The 27,039-nt window shown below is 37.0% G+C and overlaps 5 protein-coding genes across 12 annotated transcripts in view; 2 read left to right on the top strand and 3 right to left on the bottom strand.

Moving 5' to 3' along the window:
• Positions 1–816: 816 nt before the first annotated feature.
• Positions 817–6,887, top strand: LOC111446012 (cyclin-A2-2-like). Of its 3 annotated transcripts, XM_023084620.1 has the most exons (13): positions 817–907; positions 1,309–1,454; positions 1,777–2,128; positions 2,200–2,467; positions 3,031–3,164; positions 3,461–3,553; positions 3,799–3,932; positions 4,079–4,154; positions 4,874–4,950; positions 5,032–5,065; positions 5,160–5,309; positions 5,424–5,558; positions 6,572–6,887. In XM_023084620.1, exons 3-13 carry the CDS (start codon positions 1,838–1,840, stop codon positions 6,623–6,625), a joined length of 1,446 nt encoding a protein of 481 aa, XP_022940388.1. In that variant the 5' UTR covers positions 817–907; positions 1,309–1,454; positions 1,777–1,837; the 3' UTR covers positions 6,626–6,887. The 3 variants fall into 3 exon arrangements, with proteins under 3 accessions (XP_022940388.1, XP_022940387.1, XP_022940389.1); XM_023084619.1 differs by lacking the exon at positions 1,309–1,454; XM_023084621.1 differs by lacking the exon at positions 817–907 and having other exon boundaries at positions 923–1,394.
• Positions 6,888–8,259: 1,372 nt separating this feature from the next.
• On the top strand, positions 8,260–16,506 carry LOC111446206. 2 transcript variants are annotated; one of them, XM_023084924.1, is made up of 6 exons: positions 8,260–8,485; positions 12,253–12,819; positions 12,859–14,134; positions 14,553–14,673; positions 15,150–15,209; positions 15,305–16,506. In XM_023084924.1, the coding sequence occupies exons 2-6, from the start codon at positions 12,264–12,266 to the stop codon at positions 16,343–16,345; spliced, it is 3,054 nt and encodes a 1,017-aa protein (XP_022940692.1). In that variant the 5' UTR covers positions 8,260–8,485; positions 12,253–12,263; the 3' UTR covers positions 16,346–16,506. The 2 variants fall into 2 exon arrangements, with proteins under 2 accessions (XP_022940692.1, XP_022940691.1); XM_023084923.1 differs by having other exon boundaries at positions 12,253–14,134.
• Positions 16,507–16,609: 103 nt separating this feature from the next.
• On the bottom strand, positions 16,610–19,040 carry LOC111446207 (dnaJ homolog subfamily B member 4-like). 3 transcript variants are annotated; one of them, XM_023084928.1, is made up of 5 exons: positions 19,007–19,040; positions 18,479–18,846; positions 17,345–17,766; positions 16,922–17,262; positions 16,610–16,849 (listed from the first exon to the last, which is right to left on the bottom strand). In XM_023084928.1, the coding sequence occupies exons 2-5, from the start codon at positions 18,641–18,643 to the stop codon at positions 16,824–16,826; spliced, it is 954 nt and encodes a 317-aa protein (XP_022940696.1). In that variant the 5' UTR covers positions 18,644–18,846; positions 19,007–19,040; the 3' UTR covers positions 16,610–16,823. The 3 variants fall into 3 exon arrangements, with proteins under 3 accessions (XP_022940696.1, XP_022940693.1, XP_022940695.1); XM_023084925.1 differs by having other exon boundaries at positions 16,610–17,262; XM_023084927.1 differs by lacking the exon at positions 19,007–19,040 and having other exon boundaries at positions 16,610–17,262; positions 18,479–18,945.
• A 1,040-nt stretch (positions 19,041–20,080) lies between these two features.
• On the bottom strand, positions 20,081–22,043 carry LOC111446634 (polyadenylate-binding protein-interacting protein 6-like). Its single transcript, XM_023085524.1, has 3 exons — positions 21,819–22,043; positions 20,660–21,115; positions 20,081–20,537 (listed from the first exon to the last, which is right to left on the bottom strand). Exons 2-3 carry the CDS (start codon positions 21,080–21,082, stop codon positions 20,382–20,384), a joined length of 579 nt encoding a protein of 192 aa, XP_022941292.1. The 5' UTR covers positions 21,083–21,115; positions 21,819–22,043; the 3' UTR covers positions 20,081–20,381.
• Positions 22,044–22,960: 917 nt separating this feature from the next.
• The window catches only part of LOC111446378, a 25,829-nt gene continuing 21,750 nt past the window's right edge, over positions 22,961–27,039 (bottom strand). For all 3 annotated transcript variants that reach the window (XM_023085176.1, XM_023085177.1, XM_023085178.1), the window contains exons 20-24: positions 26,413–26,612; positions 24,639–24,877; positions 24,369–24,560; positions 23,325–23,585; positions 22,961–23,219 (exon numbers count right to left, since the gene is read on the bottom strand). In XM_023085176.1, coding sequence (XP_022940944.1) covers positions 23,085–23,219; positions 23,325–23,585; positions 24,369–24,560; positions 24,639–24,877; positions 26,413–26,612 — 1,027 coding nt within the window. In that variant the 3' untranslated portion in view covers positions 22,961–23,084. The remainder of the gene's footprint in view (positions 23,220–23,324; positions 23,586–24,368; positions 24,561–24,638; positions 24,878–26,412; positions 26,613–27,039) is intronic.

Here is a 27,039-nt window from a genome sequence, read left to right as displayed (position 1 = left end):
AAGGAAGTTGTATGCTGCTTTCGTGTTCTTTTTAGGTTATCTTATAAAAATACATTTAAATTTCAACATTTGTTCGGAAAATACGTCTATGATTTTAAAAATGACCATATTACCCTTAACATTTCACACGTGCCCCAAAAAAAACTCAAACCCGAAGCCAGACCTCGCACCCCACACGACCTCGTATAGGTTTCGTTGTTTCACGAGATATTTTCTTACTATTTCAAACGACTATAATGAAAATCACGTGTAATGGGAGGAAAGGAAGTTGTAGGCGGCTTCCATGTTCTTTTTAGGTTATCTTATAAAAATACTTTTAAATTTCGTCATTTGTTCGGAAAATACGTCTATGATTCTAAAAATGACCATATTACCCTTAACATTTCACACGCGCCCTAAAAAAACTCAAACCCGAAGCCAGACCCTGCATCACACACGACCTCATATAGGTTTTGTTGTTTCACGAGATATTTTCTTACTATTTCAAACGACTATAATAAAAATCACATGTAAATGGAAGGAAAGGAAGTTGTATTTTAAATTTCGTCATTTGTTCGAAAAATACATCTATAATTTTAAAATGGCCATATTACCCTTTAACATTTCACATGCGCTTAAAAAATTATCCTATAAATATAAAAATATTAGAATATTAGATAAAAAGTGGTCTAAAAATAAAATTGCACGAGGATATATTTAAATAATATAAATTTATCGCATTTATTATTTTAAATGGAAGTTCAAACTGTACCCTTATCCCGCTCACGCTCCTTTGACGCTCTCTATTTCTCTGTCTCTGTCTTTCATTTTCTGACTCTCTGTCCAAAGTTCAATTTCTCCCGCTCTCTGTATTTCTGCTGAGAGCTCTCCAGATCGCCATGGAAGCGGTGGAGCTCTAGTTAGAGATGTAAGCCGAACCTTGGCAGTGTTATTTTTTGTTTTGATAATCGGTTCATCTAATCTCTCGTGCTCATTTACGAGTATTTATTTTATGCGTTTGAACGTTTGTTTGGTTGTTTTAGCGGTTTCGAATCTCGGACGGATAATGATTGTTGTGGACGTTTCGATTTATTTGTTTTGGTGCATGGCGTGGATCTTCAATGCCGATTTCTTTTGTATTTAAGTCTATTTGGAAATCTATATTGCGCTTGATGATTTGGCCTTCGTCTGGCAGTTCAAATCCGGCGGATTTTAGAGGCTACTGTATGATTCCTTGTTGTTGCTTCCATGTTACTCGTTTTGGAGGGAAATTTGATTTCTTAAGTTCTTGGAAGCGTGCGTGATTTCTCTTCCCTATTTGGCTGGCAGCGATATCGAGAGGTCTTGTATTGGTTGGGTGGATGGAAGGAGAGAAGAAATAGGGAGTTTCTTACGGTTACGATACGAAAATAAACGTATGCGGTTTGCATCAGGGGATTCTGTGTTGTCTATTGTTTACTGTTGCTGTAATCTAGGTCCGTAACTTTCTTTGAAACTGTTACATACCATTTTCGCTACTCTTCACTTCTATTGGAACACCTTTACCATTAAATTATTGGTCGAGTATTATCACAGTAGTTCTCCATGTTTATCAGATTTTTCTCGAAAATTTTTTAGAGGTGAAAAATGTTTTACGCTATAGCTTTTCCATGAAGTTTTCAATCAAGCGTTGCATGTTATTTCACTTTCTGTAGTAGCCGCATGGTTTTTTTTCTCAATTTTCCTCTGTACCTCCACGTTAAATTATTTTCAGTTTAGCGTCGGTTCTTACCCATTTATCTTATGTTGGTAATGCAGGTTCAATGAAATTGATTTTTGATCTACTGTAATCGACCGCTGGTGTTCAAAGCAGTAAGAAATGAGTACGGAAAACGTTGCTTTTGAAGTTGAAGAGTGCTCTGTCCGGATCACAAGGGCACGGGCAAAAGAGCTTAGCGAATCAGGAGGCATTCTATGCTCCTCAAAATCTTCTGGAGTTCAGAAGCCACTTCTACGAGCTAACTCAAAAAGAATGGCATCTGATGATATTAAGATTTGTTCAATCTCTTCCAATGGCCTTCCTATTAAAAGAAGAGCAGTGCTCAAGGATGTGACTAACATTTCCACCAAAGGGTCTGATAAGAATTGCGGCAATGCTTCTAATGTTCGGGTAAACTTAAATCTTGAATACTGGAAATGGTGATATATGCAGTTCTAATTGCTAACGACCATATTTGACAGGGTGCCAAACCAACTAGAAGAGTTTCTGCGAAGGCTAAGGAAAATGCACCTTTAAATGTTTCTGTAGGAGCAGAAGAAGATGCAAACACAAGATTAGCGGAGGATTTATCTAAAGTAAGGGTGGTAGAATCACAAGAGGTCTCTTCACGAGGAACTTCAGACAAAAAAGAGAGAACAGTGCAAGCCATGTGTCCCAATAGCAGAGACTGTGGAGTTTCAGATATTACTCTCTCTGTATCTTCAGATGAATCTGTCCCTCAGCCAAATGGTATATACCATCTCTAAAATTAGTTTCTTATAATATATATATTTATTGGTTAACTGAACCATCAAGTGACCTTATCTCAATGGCTTCCATGTATAGGTTTGCACTATCCTGTTGTTGGAGTATACTACCTTGCTTATCTATGTTGCATGAAAAAAAAAAAGAACATTTTATATTCAATTTTTATGGAAATATGTTCTGTGAAGGAGCTTGGAATGGGTTTATGAGCCAAATGTGATTTTTGCTGATTTATTATGTTCTACTTCTAACTGCTTATAATATATAGGAGAGTAGACAAACTGTATCTGCAATTTTTTTGTGAAGCACAATTAATTAGCCTGCAAGAATGATCAAGTTTTGTTGGAAAAATTGTGCATCATAATTTTTTTTTGGAAACATGATCTTCATGCAGTAAATTGTTAACTATTGATTCTACTAATAGCAGTTCCTGATAATGTTCATGGTTATTGGGAAAAATTTAGAACAGCCACGTATGAACGTAGTATATAAGCATTGGTCTTGAATTTGCCAGGAGTGATAGTGACATCGTTGTGTAAATTTTGCAGAAAAAAATATGGCACCTGAACAATCGGCAGCATCTAAGGATAGAGGCATTATAAACATTGATTCGGACTCCAAATGTCTTCAATCATGCAGCATATATGCTCCAGACATATATGACAGGATACGCGTGGCGGAGGTTTGTGTTGAGGACTTACTGTTCACTATCTGCCATAGTTACATTAGTCAAGTTACTACAGATGCTGTAGTCATCTTATGCCATGAGCCATAATTACACATGTTATGAAATCATACATAATTAACAAATATAGACCAAAAAATCCCCTGCTTTCTATTGTCTCTTTCACTTGAAAGTAGGATTTCTAAACTAGAAAGGGAAATATGAAACTTTTGAAATTATTAGGAAGCCGCTGAATTTGTTCTTCGATATTTAAGATGTTTGCAGTTGCCATAAAAATGACTGATTCTTTTCAGCTTGATCAAAGGACCTCAACAAACTATATGGAACAGTTGCAGCAAGATATCACTGAAAAAATGCGAGGAATACTGATTGATTGGATTGTAGAGGTTTGTTTCATCACCATTAGCTTTACTTCGATCAAATTGATTTGTAATATCAAGGGACTTTCTTAAAAGCAACAAGTTGACAAAAATCCTCTTCCATGGGATATAGAAAGCTTTAAATGCATTCTTTTAGTCAGTAGTTTTTTTTAAGCGAAATGTTTAATCTTAGTCTTTTTTACACTGCAGTGTATATTAGACTATAATTGTTCTGTTGTTCAAAACATTATATGGTTAACTGTTTTTTTCAGGTCACTGAAGAATATAAGCTGGTTCCAGATACACTCTATCTCACTGTGAATATTATTGATCGGTTTCTCTCGCAAAATCATATGGAGAAAAAACGTCTGCAACTTTTAGGTGTTGCATGTATGCTAATTGCATCGTAAGTCTTGACTAGAATTCTTGTGCTAATCTAATACTTCAAATTATCAACTATTTGTGAGGGAGGGAGTAAAAAAGTGTTAGTACCAGAAAAGGTCAATTCTATATCCTACACATGTTCTAAACATGGTTTCCTTTTACTTGAAGGAAATATGAGGAGATCTGTGCACCGAGAGTGGAAGATTTCTGCTTCATTACTGATAATACTTACACAAAAGGAGAGGTACACATTTAGCTGCTTGGTTAGTTTATATGCGTTGGTTTTGTTCTTATGATTCATCAACAACTCGCTAATTCTCATTGTCTCCATTAGAACGTTCTCTTGCCGTAGAGTTGCTGTTTGTTTCACTGCATTGCAAGAGACAAAGTCATAAGCCACTTTGTATCTTGCTATTTTAATAATTTGAGCAACCTAGTCACATGGATCACTTCCTTCTGTAAATTTGGGACAATTCTTGAGTCATGATGTTAAGGGGAAAATATGTGGGAAGAATCTTTGAGATACATTTGTTGTTTGCAAGATCAAACAAGTGAAAGAATGTATGTTTTAGCCCGAGAGAACCACTTAAGGATTTAGTGTAAGATAATGATTGATTTGTACAAGTGAATGAGTCTAGACCATAGCAGCAGCAAAGCACAAGACTTCAAAGTTTTGTATCATATGGAAAACAAGAGTATATGTTTCCATTAGAGTGTCAATTTGAATATGAGAAATTTTCATATTTCTAGAAGAAACAGAGATGAAAATTACTTGTGTCAGCGTCAGTATGCTATTTTGAGGTGACATTAAATTTTTTAACGAAAAAGCGTCGTCGTCCTGGTTTCTGTCGGATGGAAAACAATGTTCACGTTTCAGCCTAAGTATGTCTGTAGTACCACCTTGTATCATGTTTGTTCCAACGACTTATATGTGATTTCAACGACTTATAAGTTGTGTACCAGGTAGTAGAAATGGAGAGTGAAGTTCTGAACCAACTGCATTTTCGTCTATCTGTTCCCACTACAAAGACATTTCTAAGGTATTATCTTGTTATCCCACTTCTATAACTATGAGTTGGCATACTCCAATCTGAATTCACTTGGATATTTCAAATTTACAGGAGATTCATACAATCAGCTCATGCTTCTTACAAGGTACTTTACATGTTATCATTACTTTATATTTTATAGACATAATATATATCAACAACAGATACTAATGGTGGCATTTTAACTATTTTGCTATCAGGTTCCTTGCACTGAACTTGAGTTTTTGGCCAATTATTTAGCTGAGTTGAGTCTTGTTGAATACAGCTTCCTAAAGTTCCTTCCTTCTCTGATAGCCGCATCAGCCGTATTTCTTGCGAGATGGACACTTGACCAATCAGATCATCCTTGGGTCTGTGCTTCACTCCTAGGATATCTACTCTTTCTGTCTCTCTAATTTTTTTTTTTTTTTTCTCTATTGATTAAGAGAAACGTTGTCTCAGATTCTGTTGTGCATTTCTTACAGAATCCAACTCTAGAGCACTATACATGTTACAACGCTTCTGAGCTGAAAACTGTAGTGCTTGCCCTCCAAGACTTGCAACTTAACACCAGTGGTTCCTCGCTAAATGCCATACGTGAGAAGTATAAACACCCCAAGGTAAGAACTAGAAAAAAAAAAAGTCTCTATTTGTTTCACTGAAACTGTTGGAAACCATCTTTAACATCAATGCTGTTGCTGCATAGCTTTTTTAGAAAAAGTTTTGTTATTTTAGAATGTGTTGTTGAAAGGTTAAGTTGATAATTTTGTCCCAAAGTTTTTGGCCATTTAGGTTCTAAGCTCTTATAAGTTTCAATTGTATAATTTGAAATTTTGATTAGGATTCTATTTAGCTCGCTTACGTATTATGATCATTAACATATCCAATCTACTTAAAACTAGATGTTATTTTGTTCTTGTTGAAAATTGTTAGGAGGGAGTCCTACATTGGCTAATTTAGGAAATGATCATGAGTTTATAAGTAAGGAATACATCTCCATTGGTACGAGGCCTTTTGGGGAAGCCAAAAGCGAGAGTTTATACTTAAAGTGGACAATATCATACCATTGTGGAGGGTTGTAATTCCTAATATGGTATTAGAGTTATGTTCTAAATTTAGCCATGTCAATAGAATCCTCAAATGTCGAACAAAGAATTGCGAGCCTCGAAGGTGTAGTCAAAAGAACAAAGGGTGTACTTTGTTCAAGGGGTCCAGAGAAGGAGTCGAGTCTCGATTAAGGGGAGCTTGTTCGAGGACTCTGTAGGCTTCAAGGGAGGCTCTATAGTATACTTTGTTCGAGGGGAGGATTATTGAGGATGGTTAGGAGGAAGTCTCACATCGACTAATTTAGGGAATGATTATGGGTTTATAAGTAAGGAATACAATCTTAATTGGTATGAGTCATTTTGGAGAAGTCCAAAAACAAAACTATCACACCATTGTGGAGTGTCGTGATTCGTAATAATTCTAAGGTAAGGTACGAGTACAAGTGGAAGTAAAAACCATTGTTCATAGTTGATAGAGTGTAAATGCTTTTTGATTTTGAATCATTTCAGTTTTCTCACGACCTTATTTGAATAAGATCCTGTTCTAAACGTTTCAATTGACTCATTAATACACATCCTTATTGCAGTTCAAATGCGTAGCGAAACTAACATCTACTCGATCGGTTCTATCACTATTCTGAAGAACAAGAATGATCCTTTTCTTCCCAAAACACCACAGGAGGATGTCTTATCTTTTGAGTTGATCTGCCATTCTCCTTCTAACCTCCCCCAACTGTGACGGAGCTAAAAGAACAGCACATCCTTTTTGAACTCAATGACTTGGAATGGAACCACACTTCCTCTGCACTCTCTCTGGTATCTCCTCTCTCTGTGTAATCTTATGCTTCTTCTAATGTCATGACTTGTACATTAATATTCCCTTAGCTGAGAAAATACTTCATTCATTAATATTCCCTTAGCTGAGAAAATACTTAATTTATAAATCCTCCAAGCTATTTTGGGAGGTTTTGGTTACTTCATCTTTTTTTCTCTTATGGTTGCTTCCTTTTAGCATTATTTTTCTTCCTAGAACTTTTGCTCACGCCCTAAATGAATAAACACATTTACGATTTACGATTTACGATTTGATTCATACATTATTGTTCATGTGTTCAGATAGAATTTGCACCTTTAATCTCTTAGCCCAAGTATGCATTAATCAATTGAGTTTTAGGGCTCCGGATCTAATGAATCTATGGGGTAGAATTTGCACCTTTAATCTCTTAGTCCAAATATGCATTAATCAATTGAGCTATGGCTTCCGATGAATCTAATCTTACCTTTAAACATACTCACTTTTTTTTTTTTTTTGCATGTTAAATTAATTTTTTATATTAAATTAATGACTTAAAATTAAATCAATTAATTGTCACTGTTTTCTTTTTACCATTAGTTAGCAGAAAATCAGTCACCAAAAGTAAATATTAAAGAGTAAAAATTCAAAATAGTTTTCTTATGAAAATTTTTCTTATTTGGAAGTGGAAGACCTTTTGAAAGAAGCTATTCAATAATCAATGGAACGTTTTTTACAGGAATGTTGAGAGTAGAAACCCTTTTGAAAGAAGCTATTCAGAAATCAATGGAACGTTTTCTACTTCAATACCAAATATAAAATAAAAAGTAAAGTATAACTTTAAAATGTTATAAATTAAACATGAAATACTTATGAATAAGTAAAAAATATGTTTATTATTTTGAAACATGGAAATTAAATTGAAATTAAACACGAATATTACGAATAAAAATGTAATGAAAATTGAAGTGAACTTATAGGTAAAAAGTATTTGTTTTCTTTATTTTTAGGTGTGTAAAAAATTTCAAAATAATTTTAATTAGTATAAACATAACCAAAAGTATTAGTAAAAGAGTACTGTTAAAAAATAATATATCAATTTTATCCTGAACATTGTCATTGATAAGTAATTTTTTTAAATAATTAAAAAAAACAATCCACTAAATCTAAGTCGAGAATAGAAATTAAAAAAAAATATATTTTTTTCTTTAATCCAATCTACACAAAATAAAAATGAAAAAAAATGGAAAAGGGGAATTAATTTTTCAAAAAAAGAAAAAAAAATTAAAATTAAAATTTAAGATGAGTTTTGCATAATCACATTAACCTAGTGGCCAGTGGGGCCCAAAAAAAAAAATCAAGCATGACACGTAGTCTTAGGCACGTGTGAATCTCAATCAAGATAACTGCTTTCCATATGACTGCCACGTGGCGGAGAAGGTGACGTACCGCTAATATAAATTGATTTTTTCACTCACTCTCGCGGATTGCATTTCGAAGCGCGACCCTTTTCGCTCTAAATCTTCGAGCCTTTCTTGGCCACTTTCTCTCTCTCTCCTCCCGATTCCATTTCCATTATCTTTTCAACTCTGCTTAGCTTCTATCGCCATCGACCTCTCTTCTCTCTGCAATTTTTGATCTGGTGGTTACTTTCTCTCGCTGGCACTGCGCTCGCCTTCTACGGATCGTGCTGTATCGGATGATTTATGTATGTTCATTTCTTGCATTTTTGGACAGTTTTTTTTTTTTTTTTTTTTTTGATTTGGATGATGGGGAGGTGTTCGGTTAGGGTTTTAGGTTTTCGAATGGTTGTTGATATGCTTTTGGCGGGTGGCTTTTGATGGATTATTTTGAATTGGTTGTGATGATATGGAATTCTTGATGTTTTCTGATTTCGTATGGTGTACCTGTCCGTTTTTTTATTTATTTATTTATTTTTAATTACTTGGAGTGAATTAGTTCTTTTTTCTTTGGCTGATTTTACTTTGAGGTATTTTGCTTTGAAATCGAACTTTGNTCTTGCATTTTTGGACTTTTTTTTTTTTTTTTTTTTTGTGGATTTGGATGATGGGGAGGTGTTCGGTTAGGGTTTTAGGTTTTCGAATGGTTGTTGATATGCTTTTGGCGGGTGGCTTTTGATGGATTATTTTGAATTGGTTGTGATGATATGGAATTCTTGATGTTTTCTGATTTCGTATGGTGTACCTGTCCGTTTTTTTATTTATTTATTTATTTTTAATTACTTGGAGTGAATTAGTTCTTTTTTCTTTGGCTGATTTTACTTTGAGGTATTTTGCTTTGAAATCGAACTTTGAGGATTGGTGATGAGATTGGGTTGTCGAGGATATTTTTCTTTTGGTTCGAAGGTTATGCGTGGTCTTAATGGGAGGTTGAATTAATCTTTACAAATGATTATTGGTGTATTATGGGTCGTTTTCAATTGTTTAATTCAACTGTGATGGTTGTGAAATTCTTGATGTTTGCTGGTTTTGCGCCTTATTGCTACTTTCTATGCTCGAGTGTAATTTTTCCTTTTTCGTTGCCTCATTTTTCTTCAAGGTCTTTTGCGAAAAGCAAAATTGATGAGATATTGATAGTGAAAGGTACTTTTTTGTGCGAAGCACATGCGATGTGAGGTTGAATTGATCTATTCATTTTGATTCTGGAAGGTGTGTTACTTTTCCTAGAAATCCAGACACGTATTTACTCGGTGGTGTGGGAACACGTATTTACATAGGTTTTTGAAAGTAAAAAAAGGATTGCATGCCTAATCTTTACACTTCACAATGTACAGCTATGACATTAAAAAATTATGATACCTAATCGACAAAATGTAAACTTAGGCTAATGGGGGTTTTAATGGATGGAGGACGGATCTTCTTTTCGAAGTTGGAAATTCCATATGATTTCTTTTACTTTTATATGATTTCTTCCGTTTATGCTTATTTATTAGACAACAGTAGGCTTTGAGGTTGTCTCGAGTGTATGCCATACTCTCATTCCTGGAGGCAATACTGTCAGTCTCACCTCGAGGATGTGCCCCAAATGCGTTTTGGAGCATGGAGTTTGGTAAATTGTACTCGCTTACTCCCTGGTTTGTCATTTTTATGCTACTCTAATGTTCATACCCCCTGCACTAAACAATATGTGTGTAACCATATAAAGTGTAAATGGACTTGAATTGTTGGGGTTGGATAACAGTATGCAGTAAACTGCGATATAGTTTCTTGATTCTGAAGATGTACTTTGCTCTAAATGCAGATGCTAAAGTTACTTCTTAAGAATGATAAAGCACAACATGTGGACACTATTTGATGCTCACATAACTAGCGAAAAATTTATTGTGTGTAATGTTACTGCCGTAGTCTGGTCAACAATCTCATTTCTGAGAAATATTCAATGCAAGGAATGCTAAGTAGTCAATTGGACTCTATGACAAGCAAAGTGGAATTATCATTATCTACACTGGTTGTGTTTCTTCCAATGACCCTTCATTAGTTCAATTTCTGGTAGCTTTTATTGTCCGAATGTTCTCATCCGCCTAAGAAAGCTACAATGACACACGAAGAATTTGTGCCCTCTTGGAAAGAGGTGATAGTCACTTTAGAAGGTTATTTTGTGTCCAAAAGTTTATTAAATCCATTCATGGATGAAAAAGGCTGTTTTTTTGAGAACAAGTTTAGTTGATAAGTTGAGGTTTGTTTGGTTGAAAATTGAGTATTGGTCCAACAAGAAACACTCCTATTTGGAGTAACATAAAGAGCTACGAAGGATGGATTCCTTCAAAAGAATTTACCTTTCCCATATTGGAAGCTTTCTTTCTTTGAAGCAATAGGGCAGAACTTTTGTGGTCTGTTAAACATTTCCTCCCAGACAATTAATCTCTTTGATAGTTAGTCGCGGTAATAAAAGTAGAATATATTTGTGGATTAATCCAAACAAAAGTTGAAGTTGGTAATGTTTGAAAGTTTTCCCACAGTTTTGGTGATTTGTTGCATTTGACTGTCTTAGCATGAAATGTCGGTTTCTTGCATGATCATAATCAACTACTATCTTCATAAGGTGTTATTTCTCGTGGTTTTATTAGACCAACTTCTGATGGAAGTGATTTAAACTAAATAATGAAGTGAATGCCCAACGATCAAAGATTAAATACTCTTTTATTGCCACATATTCAGAATTTTATACCAGAAAAAACTCATGACGAATCGTTGTCATGGCTTCAGAATCTTTCATTTCTATTAAGTTTATTCAATTTTCAATGCCTCTGTTATATCCTCTGGTTTCATTAAATGCAAGATAGGTCTTGAAAAAGTAAGTTGGCTAATCTAGATTTTATTGAAAATGCTTGCCTACACATTGTGGTTCCCCCAATCCAATCAGCTTCCCTTCTAGAAAAGGAGTCTTCGAAGCAAACATTGCAAGGCCTCTCATAATTTTGTTAATTTGTCATTGTCATTGTCATTTTCCATTTTAGGTTCAGACTTAAATCTCAAAAAAATTGTACTGCTTTCTCCTGAATTTTCAGATGTTCCAACATCTTCCTTGCCATTTATTGACTCTGAGGCTGAATCATTAACCAATGTTTTGAGAAATTGGAAATTTCCCCGATAATCTTGAACAGTCATTGACTCTCCTTTTTTGGACGAATATGATGTACTTTCTTTAAAGAAGATTTTTGAGTGGAGTCTACCCTCTTGATTCCTAAAAAGATTTGATTTCTTGTTAGATTTGCAGTCTTTGGATGTGTGAAATTCTGCCTTATTCATCTCAGATAAAAGTTCAGTTGTTCTTTTCGTTTAAACCCTCATTGAAGATTCTTTTATGTCTTTTAGAGGTCTTGGAAAGTTTCGAAACAGTCGGCTCTTAAGTTTCTTTTTCTGTCCAATATTCTTTTTAGAATAAGCAGGTTTGGTTGTATAACGATTGATGATGGTTGAGATCAAGTTTGATGAAATTTTGTTCTCGGCTTTCTTCTTAGAGATGATCCAAGAGTGTAGTGTCAGAAATTTTTATTTTCTGTGAATAGTTTCTTAAGAGATCCTCATTGAAGGTTATTGCTTGGCATTTTAGAGGGTTTTGGAAGGTTTCAGGCTTGCATTAGTTTAATGACTCTTTCAAGGTAAGAAGTGTATCTTCTGAAATATTTTTTCTTAGCTTCATTTTCTCGAGTTGCTTTTTTGAGCCTCAAGCGCTTAGGTCTTTGTTGTACTTCCTTCCTAAGAAGTTTCTGCCTTTTAAACCGGGGTGGGAGCTCTTTATGGCCGATTTTTGGCTGTACTTTTGTTTGCTTTGCTAGTTATTTTTCATCTTTTTATCTTGTATTTTTACTTGGGCTTTTTTCTTCTTGTAGTCTTTTTCATTCTCATTTGAGAACTTGTATTTTTCAACCTTTTCCTTCCTTTTTATACCTCGAAAGTGGTTTCTTTTATAAAAAAAAATACCTGACAATCAATTTGGACAATCTATTTGGAGGGACTGGAAACATGCTGAGAACTGCAGAAGGATTGCTGTCACTTCCTGTGAAGCGCAAGGCATCGAGTGAGCCTTTTAACTCTCTCTCACAGCAGGCTTCATTGCATAATAAGCGAGTTGCACAGATGGAACCTCGATCATGGTTGCAACAAGTATCTGGATTAGCCAAAAGACCTCCTTTACAAATACCAAAGAATGTCCCAGCTCCCACATCGATGCATTTCCCTGCAGGAACTAAGAGAAAGGTACAGCAAATAGAATCACATCCAACTAAAGTTGTACATCAACGTTCCACTGCTCCCAAATGCCAGAGTGCTCCACTGACTCCAACTTCCAAAATGCAAAATGAGCCGACTGGGTCTGTGAGATCAAAGATGAGGGAATCCTTGGCTGCTGCATTAGCCTTGGTATCGCAGCAGCAAAACAAATCTTCTAATGATGAAAAAAATCCTTTAACTGAGGCTGAGAAGTCTGCAACTCAAATGCAGGAAAATGCTTTAGCGTCTGATCCAGCTATTATTGTTCATGTATCTGATGACTCGAAGAACATCTTTTCCGAGAAGTTAGATTCTGTTGGTCTTGAAGATAATGTAGGAAGGATGTTAGATAAGAATTTGCTGTGTGTAAATGATAGCGATTTAGAGACATTAGGATATGGTGGACGAGTCTTTCAACCAAATAATATTTTGTCTTATGAAGATATTTCTTTTGGGGATAACTTTTTTATTAAAGATGATCTTTTGCAAGAAAATTCTCTCTCTTGGGTACTGGAAGCTGATGTAGGGCTAGCTGATAAAAAGGAAATCAGAACTGATGAACTTCAGAAGATTGATGTTGGTATAGCAAATCAAAACCAAGGATCAAAACCAGTACAGAGTCCTGAGTCTTTGGCATTTAAAATGGAAGAAGAATTATTTAAATTATTTAGTGGTGTTAATAAAAAGTACAAGGAGAAAGGAAGATCCCTTTTGTTCAACCTGAAAGACAGAAATAATCCCGAGCTGAGAGAAAGGGTTATGAGTGGGGAAATTACCCCAGAAAGATTATGTTCCATGACTGCCGAGGAACTTGCATCTAAGGAGCTTTCTGAGTGGAGAATGGCCAAGGCTGAAGAACTTGCACAAATGGTAGTTTTACCCAACTCAGAAGTTGATATCAGACGTTTGGTAAGGAAGACGCATAAAGGTGAGTTTCAAGTAGAAGTTGAAGAATACGATAATGCCTCTATCGATGTTTCATCTGGGGTTTCTACGTTTTCTCATAGTCAACGTAATAAGAATGAGACTGTTGGTGGATCACCTGATGAACCTGATACAATTATGGACGAGTGGAATATTTCTGGCCAGAAAAGTGGTGCATCTGACAAGGATGAGTACACCTTTACAATTGCATCGACTGAAGGGTCTGAATTATTGTCACTGCCTCCGATCTCCTCCATAGATGAGTTTATGGAATCCTTTGATACAGAGCCACCTTTCAATATTTTATCTGAAGGTACTGGTAAATTGTCTCCTATTTTGGAGAAGGGTGAGCCAGAGCCTGGCTCTCAGTTGAAGGCTGCAGCTCATTCTATGGAAGGCGCAACTGATGTTAGTATAGACAAAAATGAAAATATTGAGTCTTATACAAAAGCAGACATTGGCTCGTCTTCTATTATCCACATGGATTTGACATCTAGTGATTGTAAAACTGATGAGGACTTGAATGAAAATCAAGCTGGGTTAAGAACATCTGACAGGAATGATGGTACAATATCTGGTGATAGTAATGCAAAATCTGGGACAGAGTCTTTGGCCAGCACATTTAGTGTAGAATATTTATGGGATGGCATCCTCCAGTATAATATTTCGACAATGACTCCGGTCGTGGGTACCTACATAAGGTGTGCATTTTCTCTGATTAATCGTGGATTTTACTTCTTTTGTAATTGCATTCACAATAATTATATATTTTTTGTTGGATATTTCGCTTTCATGATTTTACTTCTTTAAAGTTTTAAGGGACAACTATTGATTTAGTGAAAAAAATTGCCAAGTTTAGTTTTAGATATGTCTTTGTGTTGAATGTTAGACATAGTTTTATTGCATTCATCATGAGTTTTCTGTGACTTCGAGGATCTGGTGTGTTTCTTGGTTTCGATGATTGAGGTCTGTATTATTTCTCCCTTCGGTTAACGTGATCGAGAAAGGATTTGTTTTTACATTGTAATCTAAATTTTATCTGGCTGCCTTTGTGGAGTTCCTGGTTGGTTTTAATGTTCTTGATGTGTTTTTTTTAATAGTTGCCTTGCTTTGTTGCAGTGGTGAAAAAACGTCAGCGAAAGACTGGCCTAGCACTCTTGAGATCAAAGGAAGAGTTAGATTGGATGCATTTGAGAAGTTCCTTCAAGAGCTTCCATTATCTCGTAGTCGAGCCGTTATGGTAATCTTTAGTTTATTTTTCCTGTACACATGCCTCTGACCAGTTTCCCCCCCTAAAATTCACTCCACGGGACAAAAAAGAACAAATTAAAAGATGAAAGTTGCCAAGAAAATACAAATCCATTCGTTCTCATTTTCGTGCGCTAGCATTCTTCCTTTTGGATATATCATACGTTCAAAGTTGTCGATCATTATTCCGTTCAGAGCACATATGGAAAGTTGCTTGGCATATCAGAAAAGTGTAATCGTATAAATAAACCCAACAATCTTTGGACTAATCGTATATATAAACTCAACAATCTTTGCACATATGGAAAGTTACTTGGCATAGCAGACGGCGTTCTGTTTTCCAATTGTCATTCAATTTTGAGTTCTACTTTTTGAACCAAAAGAATTACCATTGTTCTTATGATTACGTATTACCATTGGTCTTGTTTCTGGGTTTTGTTGAAGATATTAATTTCCATATTCTTGCAGGTTCTTCATTTGGATTTAAAGAAAGGTTGCCCGGAAAGCGACCGAGCAAATCTTCAAGAGGTAATGTATTAGTAGTAGTCTCTCTTGAGGTTTTTCCAAGTAGGTTTCAGCCATTCTGCTGTTGTGTTTATACTCGGAATTCTCAAATCTTGTAGGTGGCGGAGTCGTATGTCGCCGATGAGCGAGTTGGTATAGCGGAGCCTGGTTCTGGGGTGGAATTTTATTTTTGCTCTCCACACGGACGGATTCTTGAAATGGTTGGCAGGATCCTTCTAAAGGAAAATAATGAGTTACTTAATTCAATTGAAAATGGCCTAATAGGCGTCGTTGTATGGAGAAAACCTCAATTAACTTTAATGTCACCAAACTCAACGTCACTCCACAAACGCAGTTCAAAAAAGCAACATTTTAGCTCTAGAAGACTGCAGGAGACACCAAACTTGAAAGCTAATGATGTTTCCCCTATGCCTCGAGGCTATTTTCCCATCGCCAGCGATTATCCTCTGACTGAGGAGGATGATGCTGATGGCGACGATGATGTCCCGCCTGGCTTTGGCCCGTCAACTACTCGGGATGACGACGATCTTCCTGAATTTAACTTCTCTGGTTCTGCAACTGCAAACCCTCCTCCCCAAGGACTGTCTAGGCTGCCCTCATTTCAGCCAATTTCCCGAACTTGGTCTCGGCCTGTAGAGAAAATGCGAGAGATTGTGCAAAAATATGGGCAAAGTGAAAATGCCACTAGCGGAAACTGGCAAGAAAGGGGCTTCAGTTCAGTACCCATCCAGTCGTGGAATGATGACGATGATGATGACGACGACATCCCGGAATGGCAACCACAAGCAGCAGCAGCGTCAAGGCATCGAATGCCTCCTCCCTTGCACTTGCAGCAGCCTGTGCGCAGGCTTGGGCAGCCATCGCTGAGGCCTCACTATGTGGTGAACCAACAACAGCAGCAGCATCATCTGGGGCAGTTGTCCCAGTTGGGTGCTAACCAGCAGACCGTGGGGGGCCGCCTCCCCTTAAATGCAAATCAACAAGGGACATGGTGGGTTCCTCAGCAAGGCCACAACAGCAACCCCATCAATATACATTCTTTTAGCAATTTAGGTGGTAGTCATAGTGGTAGTGGTCAGTTTTATGGAGCATTTGGGCGATCAGCGCCTTCCAACCCTTCAAATAATAGAGGGTTTTGAATTTTTCCTTCGTTTAAAGGCAAATTATTTGTTTATTTGTTCCCTCTCTCTTCTACTTTTAATTTGCCCTTTTAGCTTGTCTTGTTGTTTCTGTTGGTTGTATTTTTCAAAATCTCACATGGATTCTAAAGCTTAGGACCGATCCCAAGGGTGTTCCTTTTCGCTTTTTAGAGGTAAAAAGCGATTTTCCTCTTCCTGATTGAACTCGGTAAAGCTTTTTTTAGGCAATTGAAGTAAAAAGGAAGAAAATCAAAGCATTATAAGCATATTTCTTTGGAGTATTATTTGAGGATAGATACAAAATATAAGGTTATATAGCTTACAAATGAATGGACATTTATGGTTAAGTTACAAGAGCCCACACCTAGATTTATGAGGGCATATGATTTTCTAGACCCTATAGTTTTACAATCCATTACTATAGTTTTCACCTTTAGCAGATTAAATATCACCAATAATACCTTCTTTTTCTTCTTCATCAACCTCCCAAAGCGCGTTTGAGTCCTGCTCGTTGCTCGAGGGTTAATCTCGTAGGAAATTTTACATCGAATTTGATCCTCAAATCGCCCCGGTTACCCGGTTCTCTTACGATTGGCATTCCCTCTCTGGCAAGGACAAGCTCGTAACCTGGACTAACAATGTCAATTACGGGTATCGACAAGTTACGACCATCGAGCATTGTGACGTATATAGTGGTTCCACCCAATGCCTCTGCTAATGTCACCCTATGATTCATAATGATATCATTACCATCTCTCTTGAAAACGTCATGGGGCTTCTCATCAATAACAAACACCAAATCTGCAGGCAGTTGGTTTGGTTGTTCATTCCCTTTATCTGGAAAGGTGATCTTTGTTCCCTTCTTCCATCCGGGCTTCACATCTATTGTCAATATCTCTGTCTCAGGGACTTGGCGTCTGTAAAGTGTTCATATTATAAAAACATCATAAAAGGATCCTATTGTTCATCTTAAGGTGAAAAGAGATGAAAATTGCATACCCATTTGCATCAACAACTGTTCTTGAGATTTTCATCTTTCTTGTTGATCCAGAGTAGAGCTCCTCAAGAGTGCAGGGCAATTTGGTCTCTACTGGTGGGGGTTTCTTTGGTGTTACATTTTCACTATATGTTCTGAAAACGTTTTCACTTCCACCAAATCCCCCAAAGACTCCTCCCTCTGATTGGTACCTCATAGACTTCCCTGGTCCTGATGAACCAAACCCAAAAGGACTGCTTCCAAAGAATTCTGCAAAGATATCCTCTGCATTCCTTGGATTAAACCCGCTCGACCCGCCTCCGCCTCCACCACCGCCGCCTCCGTTTCCAAATGGGAAGGTTCCACTGCCTGGTGGTGGCATATCTTTTAACCCTTCTTCACCATATTGATCATAGATTGCCCTCTTCTGAGGGTCACTCAACACCTGTTTACAAAACTTGTATGATCATACAAACAGTTTGGATATTGGTAGAGAAATGAATCAGAAACAAATGCTCATCTGCAAAAGTCTAATTTCAACCACAAAATATCAAAAGTGTTCTGATTTGGAGCATTGGAGAGACTGAATGAAGATAGAACAGAGGGTTCTTTGATTCATGCTGAGTTCTTTCATCCTCCTCCAACAAACAACATTCTTAAGAAATCATTACAAAACTTGTCTGATCATACAAACAGTTTAGATATTGGTCTCTATGATCATATAAACAGTTTGGATATTGGTCTCTATGATCATACAAACAGTTTGGATATTGGTCTATTAGTCCTAATACAAATCCATTTGATCCATGCTGGGTTCTTTCTTCCTCCTCCAACAAACAACATTCTTAAGAAATCATTACAAAACTTGTCTGATCACACAAACAGTTTGGATATTGGTCTATTGGTCCTAATACAAATCCATTTGATCCATGCTCTCACAACCAAATTTCCAATTATACTTGTTGGCCATCTAAGCGAAATACAAGAGATTCTTTCAATGAACATAGAGTTCGTAATTCATTTTCATTCTCACAGCCCAATCATAAGAAAACAGAAACAATTGCTAGAACAACTTTGTCCCTAAAGAGTAATAACCTGAATAAGAGAGAGATTAAACAACTTTAGGGATTTAATAAACAAAGGAAACAAAATCTTGCCTCATACGCCTCGGAGATCTGCTTGAACTTGGTTTCAGCTTCTTTCTTGCTGTTGGGGTTTTTATCAGGGTGCCATTTCATGGCTAACCTTCTATACGCCTTCTTGAGATCGTCATCATTGGCATTCCTGTTCACCTTCAATATATTGTAATAATCGACTCCCATTCTCGATCGAATCCAGAAACAATAGAAGAAATCAGATCCAATTCAATCGCTCAAAGTCCGTAGTACTAGGTCTCCTTCAATAAAAGACCCAGATCAAACGTTGAGCTTCTATAAAATCTTCAATTCGTCCCTCTTTCTGCCCTCAAACATAAAATTTCAAACGAAATGTACAGCTTCGGGCAAACATTTCGATAGATCCTTCGCTGCGGATTGAAAATACGAAAGTCAAACTTCTGAATCGATGATTCCGTTTCAATAAAATTGGACTGAGAAACTTCGATTTCGATTTTGATTTTGATTAAAAAAAAAAGGAAGAAAGTATATGATGATTCAGAAATCGTACAAAATCGAGAAACAAAATACCTGGTGTTCGATATTGCCATGCACGTAGGTGGAGATTCATTTCGATACCGTGTTTGCGAAGAATGTTTGAGATTTTATATTACCCGAAACTCGCGGTGAATTTTTAAATTCTCCTTTTGCTTATTATTTTTTTCTTTTTAATATTATTATTTTTTTCTCTTAGGAACTTAGTTATCTGAACAACATGTTACTAATTTTTCCAAATTGTAATAAAAGAAGTTATTATTTTGTTGGAAGTATCCATTTTTTTAAAACTATTACCTGTGCCCTAGCTCATTACGATATACATCATTTTTTCGAGGTTAGTTCATTACGGTATATACCATTTTCTCGAGGTTAGAAATGCAAAATCTCACCCTTTAAAACAAAATTATGAACGTAATCTGGGGCCCACTTGAAATGACTTTCTAACGGTTTAAAATTACATTTGTCGAGTGTAAGAAAACATTTATGAACGTGACTCATTACGATATATACCATTTTTTCGAGGTTAGAAATTCAAATTCTCGTAATCTGGGGTCCACTTGAAATGATTTTTTAACGGTTTAAATTGCATTTGTCGAATTTAAGAAAACATTTATAGACGTGACTCATTTCGATATATACCATTTTCTCGAGGTTAGAAATTCAAATTCTCGTAATCTGGGGTCCACTTGAAATGATTTTCTAACGGTTTAAAATTGCATTTGTCGAGTTTAAGAAAACATTTATGAACGCGATCTATGATCGATTTGAAATAACTTTCTAACGGTTTAAAAACACTATTATTCTCTTAAAAGTACTTTTTTGAAACAATTCTAAACAGACGTTATATTATATACGTTACCGTGCATGGTTATATTATATACGTTACTGTGCATGGTTATATTATATACGTTACCGTGCATGGTTATATAATATACGTTACCGTGCATGGTTATATTATATACGTTACCGTGCATGGTTGATGCATTTTTTTGGAGTAAAATAACCCATCAATAATGCATCAAAATATTTCAATCCTTTCTTCATGGAAAAGCACTCGTTTTGTGCATTTTCATGATATAAAAAGTTAAAAGAGAACAGATCAAACCAGGAACAATGCAATGAAGCAATACAACATAATATTAATTCTGAATCAAAATAGTTCAGAAATCATGTGTGGACTTGAATCAACCAACAAAAGCTCGCTATATTTCGATCTTTTCGATTGGCCGAAACGACGACGACAACGACCCTGATGCATATGAGTTCATGTAAGTATAAGGAACTATACAATCCTATAACCAGAGATGGTCCCTTATATCCCAAAGAAGAGTGTTTTCACTTATATGGAGCATCAACCCACACAAGTAATCAAAGGAAAAACACACTTCTCAAAACCAACAGACACTCCCTAGAACCTGGATGAGGTACCAGGGCCGCCATTGGCACTCTTCATTCTGAAAGATGGTTGACTAACATCCGCAAAGCCAGATTCCGAGATATCGCCGATGTCCAAAGAGTCCGGGAGACTTTGAGGGGCGTATTCAAAATCAGCTGAATGTTTGTTCTAAGCATCAAATTAAACCAACAAAACAGTTAAGCAATGCAAATGCTAAGCATAAATCAATAACAAGTGGAACAGCAGTTTAAGATAGAAATCAATAACAAGAACGAGTATCGAAAGAGAACCTCGAGCTGGTTCAGCATGTCTATTGCAGCATCCAAGTCACCTTTATTTGCAAAATAGACTTCAGTAATGGACTGATCAGATAATCCAGGGAAACTTTCGTGAAGCAACTCTAGTTCCATGAACATTTCTCTACCAAACATCATCGCCATTTCAGTCCTTCGTGAACTTGGTCCATGAAAAGGGTGATTCTTCACAGCAGAAGCAACAGAGCCAGGTGCCTTTTCGCCACGATGCATGTTTAAAAACGGGGAAATGTCATCGTACTGAGGATTATAAATATGATGTTCAGAATATCCCGGAATGATAGTCCCAATGTTTCCCCTGGAAGAGTTTTCTGGTATAAAAGTTTTGTTAGCCTCTCTCTTGGAGAGTGGAATGTAGGATGTTGCATATGGATTCAAAGATGATCCAATCGGCTTCATTGCTCCAGATACAGAAATGATTAGCACCTTGCCCTGTCGTTCCACCAGAACAATTTAACCCAAACAGAAAAAATCACGAATGAAGAACACATATATCTCATAGAACTTTCAAAGTCAATTCACGCATGACCTTCAAGTTCTGCATGCATTTAAAATTAAACTCAAAGGAGAATAGGATATTCAGATCAAGAACATTAAACAGAGCTGCATCAAATAATCCGCTCACAATTTCGAACTTCTAGCAATTCGAAGCATAGGTCGCATGATCAGAAAAACAATATTAACCATATCAATGTTTCTTCACCAAAAGTTGACCATCTAACTTTATCGGAAAACTACGCCAATGAAGAGTTCATAAGAACTCCAAGACAAGCAAAGATCAAGCCAACATCAGAAGAATCAAATCCTGTACAGCGAACCACTTCAAAATCAAGTTTAAAGAAGAAAGTTCAAACATCCAAAGCTTACAAAGCAAAGAAAGAAAATCTCGATCACCACAGACATTAGAGTACCACAAACCATTACCTCTAAACCTAACATCAAGTAAGATTATCAAACCACCACAAATCAGTTGGATAACCGACATACATGCAACACCACCAGTTTAAAAAGCCACAAAACTTCATCTATTTCACTTCACAATAAAAAACTACATGAAAAAAACAGTGGTATCGAAAGAAAAACTCGAGAATTCAACGCTCATCACGACGATCGGACTTCCAAACAAGAAACTCACCTTCGGAGACGAAATCTCGATCTCGAAGACCGAATTTCAACAATAAGTAAAGAACTTACGAAACCCTAATCGCTACACGATTAAACTGAAGAGAGAAATGAGGCAATGATCGGAAAGCTGGGGTTCATAAATACGGAATTGAGATTGAGAAGTATCGAAGAAGATCCTCATGGTTGTGTTGGGTCTAAGCAGACTATATAAGACTTCTCACTTGAACCTCTTGATGATTGATTTGAGGGGCCTGTTTGGACACAGTGATAAGATGCTCTACGTGGTTGGAATGTCGCCGTTAACACTGTTGTAAAAGCATACGAAAATGTAACCGTCAGTTACGGAGCTTAGCCGCCGTTTGAAAACGGGTTGACCCGATACTGACCCGTAAGTGTTAAATTTAATTATTATTATAATTTCAATAAATTTTAAAATTAGACTTAATACTTTATTATGGCTAATCTTTGCCAAAATAAATTTATTTATTTATTTTTCCCAAATTTACATTAAAAAAATTTGGAAAATCCATTTTCATGAATGAATTTATTTGCCTAAATTAATTCAAAAGTTTCGGTGTCTAAAAAATATCATTACACTTAATTTTCGATCAAAACGTCAATATTATATTTCAAAAACGCCCTTAAACTTTAAACAAAAAATACCCTTACATCGAGTACTATGTTTAAAAAAATACCCTTTTGTTATCCTAAATATATAGACAAAAACCATCTTTAGACACCTCTCACAGATTATCCCAAACTTCTTAATGTTACTTTTGAAAACTCGAGGGTCTCGAGGGTATTTGGTTTAAAAGTTAAGGAGTATTTTTTTAAACCCTTTTAAACGTTCGAAGGTATTATTGGAACTTTTAAATACTATTTTAGCGAATATATTACTATTATAGAATAAAACTAATAAAAAATTTTGGAAGATACTAAATGTAAACTTTTTAAAGTTATTTTTTAAAGTAAATAGAATAGTAAAAAAGAAAAAAAAAAATTAAAATTGAAATTTAATCTAATTTAATTTGTTGTTTAATACAATATTTAAAAGGCAAGGACAAATAAGTAATTTGACATGTGTATGACGTGAGCAAAGGAGTAAATAGAGATTTAGAAGGAAGGATGATATACGTGTGGTTAGAAGGTTTGAAGTTAAAACAAAATACCATTTTATAAAAGTTGAATGTGCAACTTGTCAATCATGAGCAGCAGACCTTGTGATATACCAACTTCTCCTTTAATTTAACAACAACTAATAAGTTAAAAGTTAATGTTAATATTCCACAAGCACCAGCGTTCGTTGAGCTGGAGCTGACTGAAACACCAATCGCAATCCACTCCTTAGCTTGTACGTCAACGTCCACTGCATGCCCATCTCCGACTCCCTCATTTGCCGGACAACCGAGGCCTACACGACATATGGACAACATGATGACAACAAAACAAAACAAAACACGACCAAATATGGCAACACGGCCAAACATGGCAACACAACCGAACATGGAAACAGCACCTGAATGCGCTTTCCAAGCTGGACTTCAACAACCGTGCCGAATGAGAGTGAGCTAAAAGGATCAGTGGTGGTCGGGAAGGAGAGTACACTTGGGAATTGAGGAGCATACACTAATCTCCACCTAGCCTCACCAAATTCACCTTTTCCTTCTATTCTTGGCATTAGTTTCTCAAGCGTACTAGCTGCGAGCTTGTTCAATGCCAATTGCCCGTCGCTCTTCAATATTGATTTCGCTAACTGGTTCTCGAACGCCCGGGTGGCCTGAGGTAAGTGTATTTAACAATCAATTCTTGATTTGTTAATTGTTACGTATCGTTGTCGGTCTCATGGTTTTAAAATGTGTTTGTTAGGGAGAGGTTTCTACACCCTTGTATAAGGAATGATTCGTTCTCCTCTCCTATTGATGTGGGATCTCTCACAATCCACCCCCCATTGAGGGTCCAGCGTCCTCGCTTGCACACTGCCTGAACCTGACTCTAATACCATTTGTAACAGCCTAAGTTCAATGCTAACAGATATTATCCACTTTGGCTCGTCATGGTTTTAAAACATGTATGTTAGGGAGAGGTTTCCACACCCTTATAAGGAATGCTCGTTCCCTCTCCAACCGATATGAGATATCACAATCTACCCCCCTTGGAGGCCCAGCGTCCTCACTCGCACACCGCCTAGAACTTAGCTCTAATACCATTTGTAACAGCCAAAGCCCACTACTAACAAATATTGTCCGCTTTGGCCCATTACGAATCGCCGTCAGTCTTACGGTTTTAAAACGCGTATGCTAGGGAGAAGTTTCTACACCCTTATAAGGAATGCTTCGTTCTCCTCTCCAAACAATGTGGGATCTCACATTACACCCTCTCGACGAAAGAACAACTAAAATTAGTCGGAACTATTATTTCCAACCATGCCAATCACGTCCAATCACTACATATTATCATCAAACAAGCAATCAAAGCTAGCATCCGAAACTATGAATTTCCACCAGTCATCCTAATATTGTTCGAACATTTAGCAAGCAATGCTCATCATTCAAACAATTACCTCGGTGGGCGAGAGAGCACCTCGTTCCGCAGAACGGGTTGACATCACCACCAAGTTATCTTGCCATTTGCTAGCGCGACTTTGTATTATAATCTGCCACTCGGAGCCTACTAAAGCCAAATCCAGCATTGGATCAAGCCCATTCTCAGGCTCGAATGCTGCTATATTTCGATGCTCCCGTTTCAGTCTTACCTGCATAGTTAAGGCTAATATCAGCTTCGTTTGTTTAGAAACAACCAGTATAGGAAAGATTTGATAACAAAGACTAACCTGGGTTGCAAGAAGATTTACGTCACCATTATCGAAAGTTAAAATTCCTTTTGGTTGAATACGTTTAGAATGAGCACACCCATTTAGCTCAAGCTCTCCGCTAACAGCAAAGTTGAGAATCAAAGGATAAAGAATTCTTAATTCTGGTCCGAGAACAAGCTTCAAATCACTAAGGCAGACATCGACACAAGGTTTAATGTATACATTTCTGGACGCCTTCTCGGTCTCAGCTGATTTATCTGATGCGAAAAAAACAAAGAACAGTTTTTATATTTCCACTAATTATATTCACAAATTTGTATACATGGCTTTTGTAAATTATCATACAACGTCATGAAATTAACAGATCAGACTACTTGAAATTCCTACGGAGAAGAATTTGTACTAAAATAGAACTTCATGCTACATTCACTAATGTTGGCCTTGAAAGCTTGACCAAAGGACTGAAGATCAATGCTAACAGAATTTCCTTTTAACGCTAACAACCTTTTTTTATATATAGAATATCAATACAAGGCCACCTAGTAGATATTGTCTTCCTTGAGTTTTCCCTTTCGAGATTCCCTCAAGATTTTTAAAATGTCTGCTGGGAGGGAGAGGTTCGAGATTCCCTCAAGATTTTTAAAATGTCTGCTGGGAGGGAGAGGTTTCTACACCCCGAGTTTTAAAATGTCTGCCGGGAGGGAGAGGTTTCTACACCCTTATAAAGTCATTCTCCTTCTCAACCAACAGAGGTTTCTACACCCTTATAAAGTCATTCTCCTTCTCAACCAACAGAGGTTTCTACACCCTTATAAAGTCATTCTCCTTCTCAACCAACTGAGGTTTCTACACCCTTATAAAGTCATTCTCCTTCTCAACTAACGTGGGATCTCACAATTCACCTCTCTTCGGGGCCCAGCGTCTCGCTGACACTCATTTCCTTCTCCAATTGATGTGGGACCCCCCTAGTCCATCCCCCTTTGGGGTTTAGCGTCCTAGATGGCACACTGCCTCATGTCCACCCTCTTCTGGGTTCAGCCTCCTCGCTAGCACATCACCCCGTGTCTGGCTTTGATACCATTTGTAACGGTCCTCTTTGGGCTTTCCCTCAAGGTTTTTAGAACTCATCTACTAGGGAAAGGTTTCCACACCCTTATAAAGAATGTTTCGCTCTCCTTCCCAACCAATGTGGGATTTCACAATTAGGACTCGGGTTGGTCCAATCTCCTTTTGCTGTCCAAAGTGGATTCAAATTGGTCCAAGCTTTTTATCTCCTTAAAAAATAACTAGAAATGTTTTATTTAGCAAACTTCAAAGTAATGCAAGTTCGCCAGATAAAATTGTAGATGAAAAGTAAACAACCTTAGCAGCGGAATCATAAAATCTATGCAAGAAATAGTCGAGTACCACTTAACTCTAAGCAATAACATCTGGTAACAACTATAACAAAAATTAGTGGAGGGTTATGGAAATATCAGCACAATGAATTTGCACGCTTAAAGCCATATTCTTATGAAGAACTAAAAGGTAAAGACAATATCAAAGCATGGATCATGATAGATAGTTTTATCCTTGAAGATAGATAAAAATATATTAAAATAAACTAATGGGCTTCAAAAGTGACAGAGGAGACAGTTGCATGAAATTTTTTACGTTGAAGTCAGTCAGTCCACTAAATCTACATTCATATGTATCCCTAATTCTGATACAATAGTGTCAGAGCAGGAAACTATGATTGCTTGTGAAATTCGTCCGTAATGAGAAGCCACGAATATGAAAATACGAAGATCACCTCGAGGTTGATGGAATCTAGTTTTCAACGCTGTAGATTCTGGACTGAAAAACTGGTCTGGTAGGACTTTATTAGATGAAGCAGCTCCACTGCCCTTATCATGTGGTAGATATGCTTCTCCACGACTCAATTGAATAGTTCCAGATATATTTGGTTGCAATATTGACCCAGTAATTTGCATTTGAGAGTCAACTTGGCCACTGCAATTTTAAAGATATAAATAAGTATTTTAATTTAATGGAGCAACAGAAGTAGAGCAAAAAAATTAACTGAAGAAAGCTTGTTTTCGTTCTCTTATTAAGATGAAATGAAGTAGAAAAAAAATTTCCAAAAGGAAAATGTAACCGCTCAAGCCCATCACTGGCAAATTTTGTCTTCTTTGGGCTTTCCCTTTCGGGCTTCCCCTCAAGGTTTTTAAAATGCGTCCTGCTAGGGAGAGGTGTCCACACTCTTATAAATGTTTCGTTCTCCTCCCCAACCGGTGTGGGATCTCACAATCCCCCCCCCCCCCCCCCCCCCCCCCCCCCCCCCCCCCCCCCCCCCCCCCCCCCCCCCCCCCCCCCCCCCCCCCCCCCCCCCCCCCCCCCCCCCCCCCCCCCCCCCCCCCCCCCCCCCCCCCCCCCCCCC

This window comes from Cucurbita moschata, unplaced genomic scaffold, assembly GCF_002738365.1.
Source record: "Cucurbita moschata cultivar Rifu unplaced genomic scaffold, Cmos_1.0 Cmo_Scf00008, whole genome shotgun sequence".
Lineage (NCBI taxonomy): Eukaryota > Viridiplantae > Streptophyta > Magnoliopsida > Cucurbitales > Cucurbitaceae > Cucurbita > Cucurbita moschata.
The sequence above is the reverse complement of the archived record's forward strand: the minus strand, read 5'-3'. Positions and strand labels throughout refer to the sequence as shown.

What these genes read in the sequence shown, in the direction of transcription:
- LOC111446012 (XM_023084619.1), top strand. Translation starts at nt 1,838, where the DNA reads ATGAGTACGGAAAACGTTGCTTTTGAAGTTGAAGAGTGCTCTGTCCGG. An exon ending in GCATGTATGCTAATTGCATC is followed by an intron (nt 3,933 to 4,078) that starts GTAAGTCTTGAC and finishes TTTTACTTGAAG; the next exon opens with GAAATATGAGGAGATCTGTG. An exon ending in ACCAATCAGATCATCCTTGG is followed by an intron (nt 5,310 to 5,423) that starts GTCTGTGCTTCA and finishes CATTTCTTACAG; the next exon opens with AATCCAACTCTAGAGCACTA.
- LOC111446206 (XM_023084923.1), top strand. Translation starts at nt 12,264, where the DNA reads ATGCTGAGAACTGCAGAAGGATTGCTGTCACTTCCTGTGAAGCGCAAG. An exon ending in GTCGTGGGTACCTACATAAG is followed by an intron (nt 14,135 to 14,552) that starts GTGTGCATTTTC and finishes GCTTTGTTGCAG; the next exon opens with TGGTGAAAAAACGTCAGCGA. An exon ending in CTCGTAGTCGAGCCGTTATG is followed by an intron (nt 14,674 to 15,149) that starts GTAATCTTTAGT and finishes ATATTCTTGCAG; the next exon opens with GTTCTTCATTTGGATTTAAA.
- LOC111446207 (XM_023084925.1), bottom strand. Translation starts at nt 18,643, where the DNA reads ATGGGAGTCGATTATTACAATATATTGAAGGTGAACAGGAATGCCAAT. An exon ending in AGATCTCCGAGGCGTATGAG is followed by an intron (nt 17,767 to 18,478) that starts GCAAGATTTTGT and finishes TTTTGTAAACAG; the next exon opens with GTGTTGAGTGACCCTCAGAA. An exon ending in ACAGTTGTTGATGCAAATGG is followed by an intron (nt 17,263 to 17,344) that starts GTATGCAATTTT and finishes AACACTTTACAG; the next exon opens with ACGCCAAGTCCCTGAGACAG.
- LOC111446634 (XM_023085524.1), bottom strand. Translation starts at nt 21,082, where the DNA reads ATGAAGCCGATTGGATCATCTTTGAATCCATATGCAACATCCTACATT. An exon ending in ACATGCTGAACCAGCTCGAG is followed by an intron (nt 20,538 to 20,659) that starts GTTCTCTTTCGA and finishes TTTGATGCTTAG; the next exon opens with AACAAACATTCAGCTGATTT.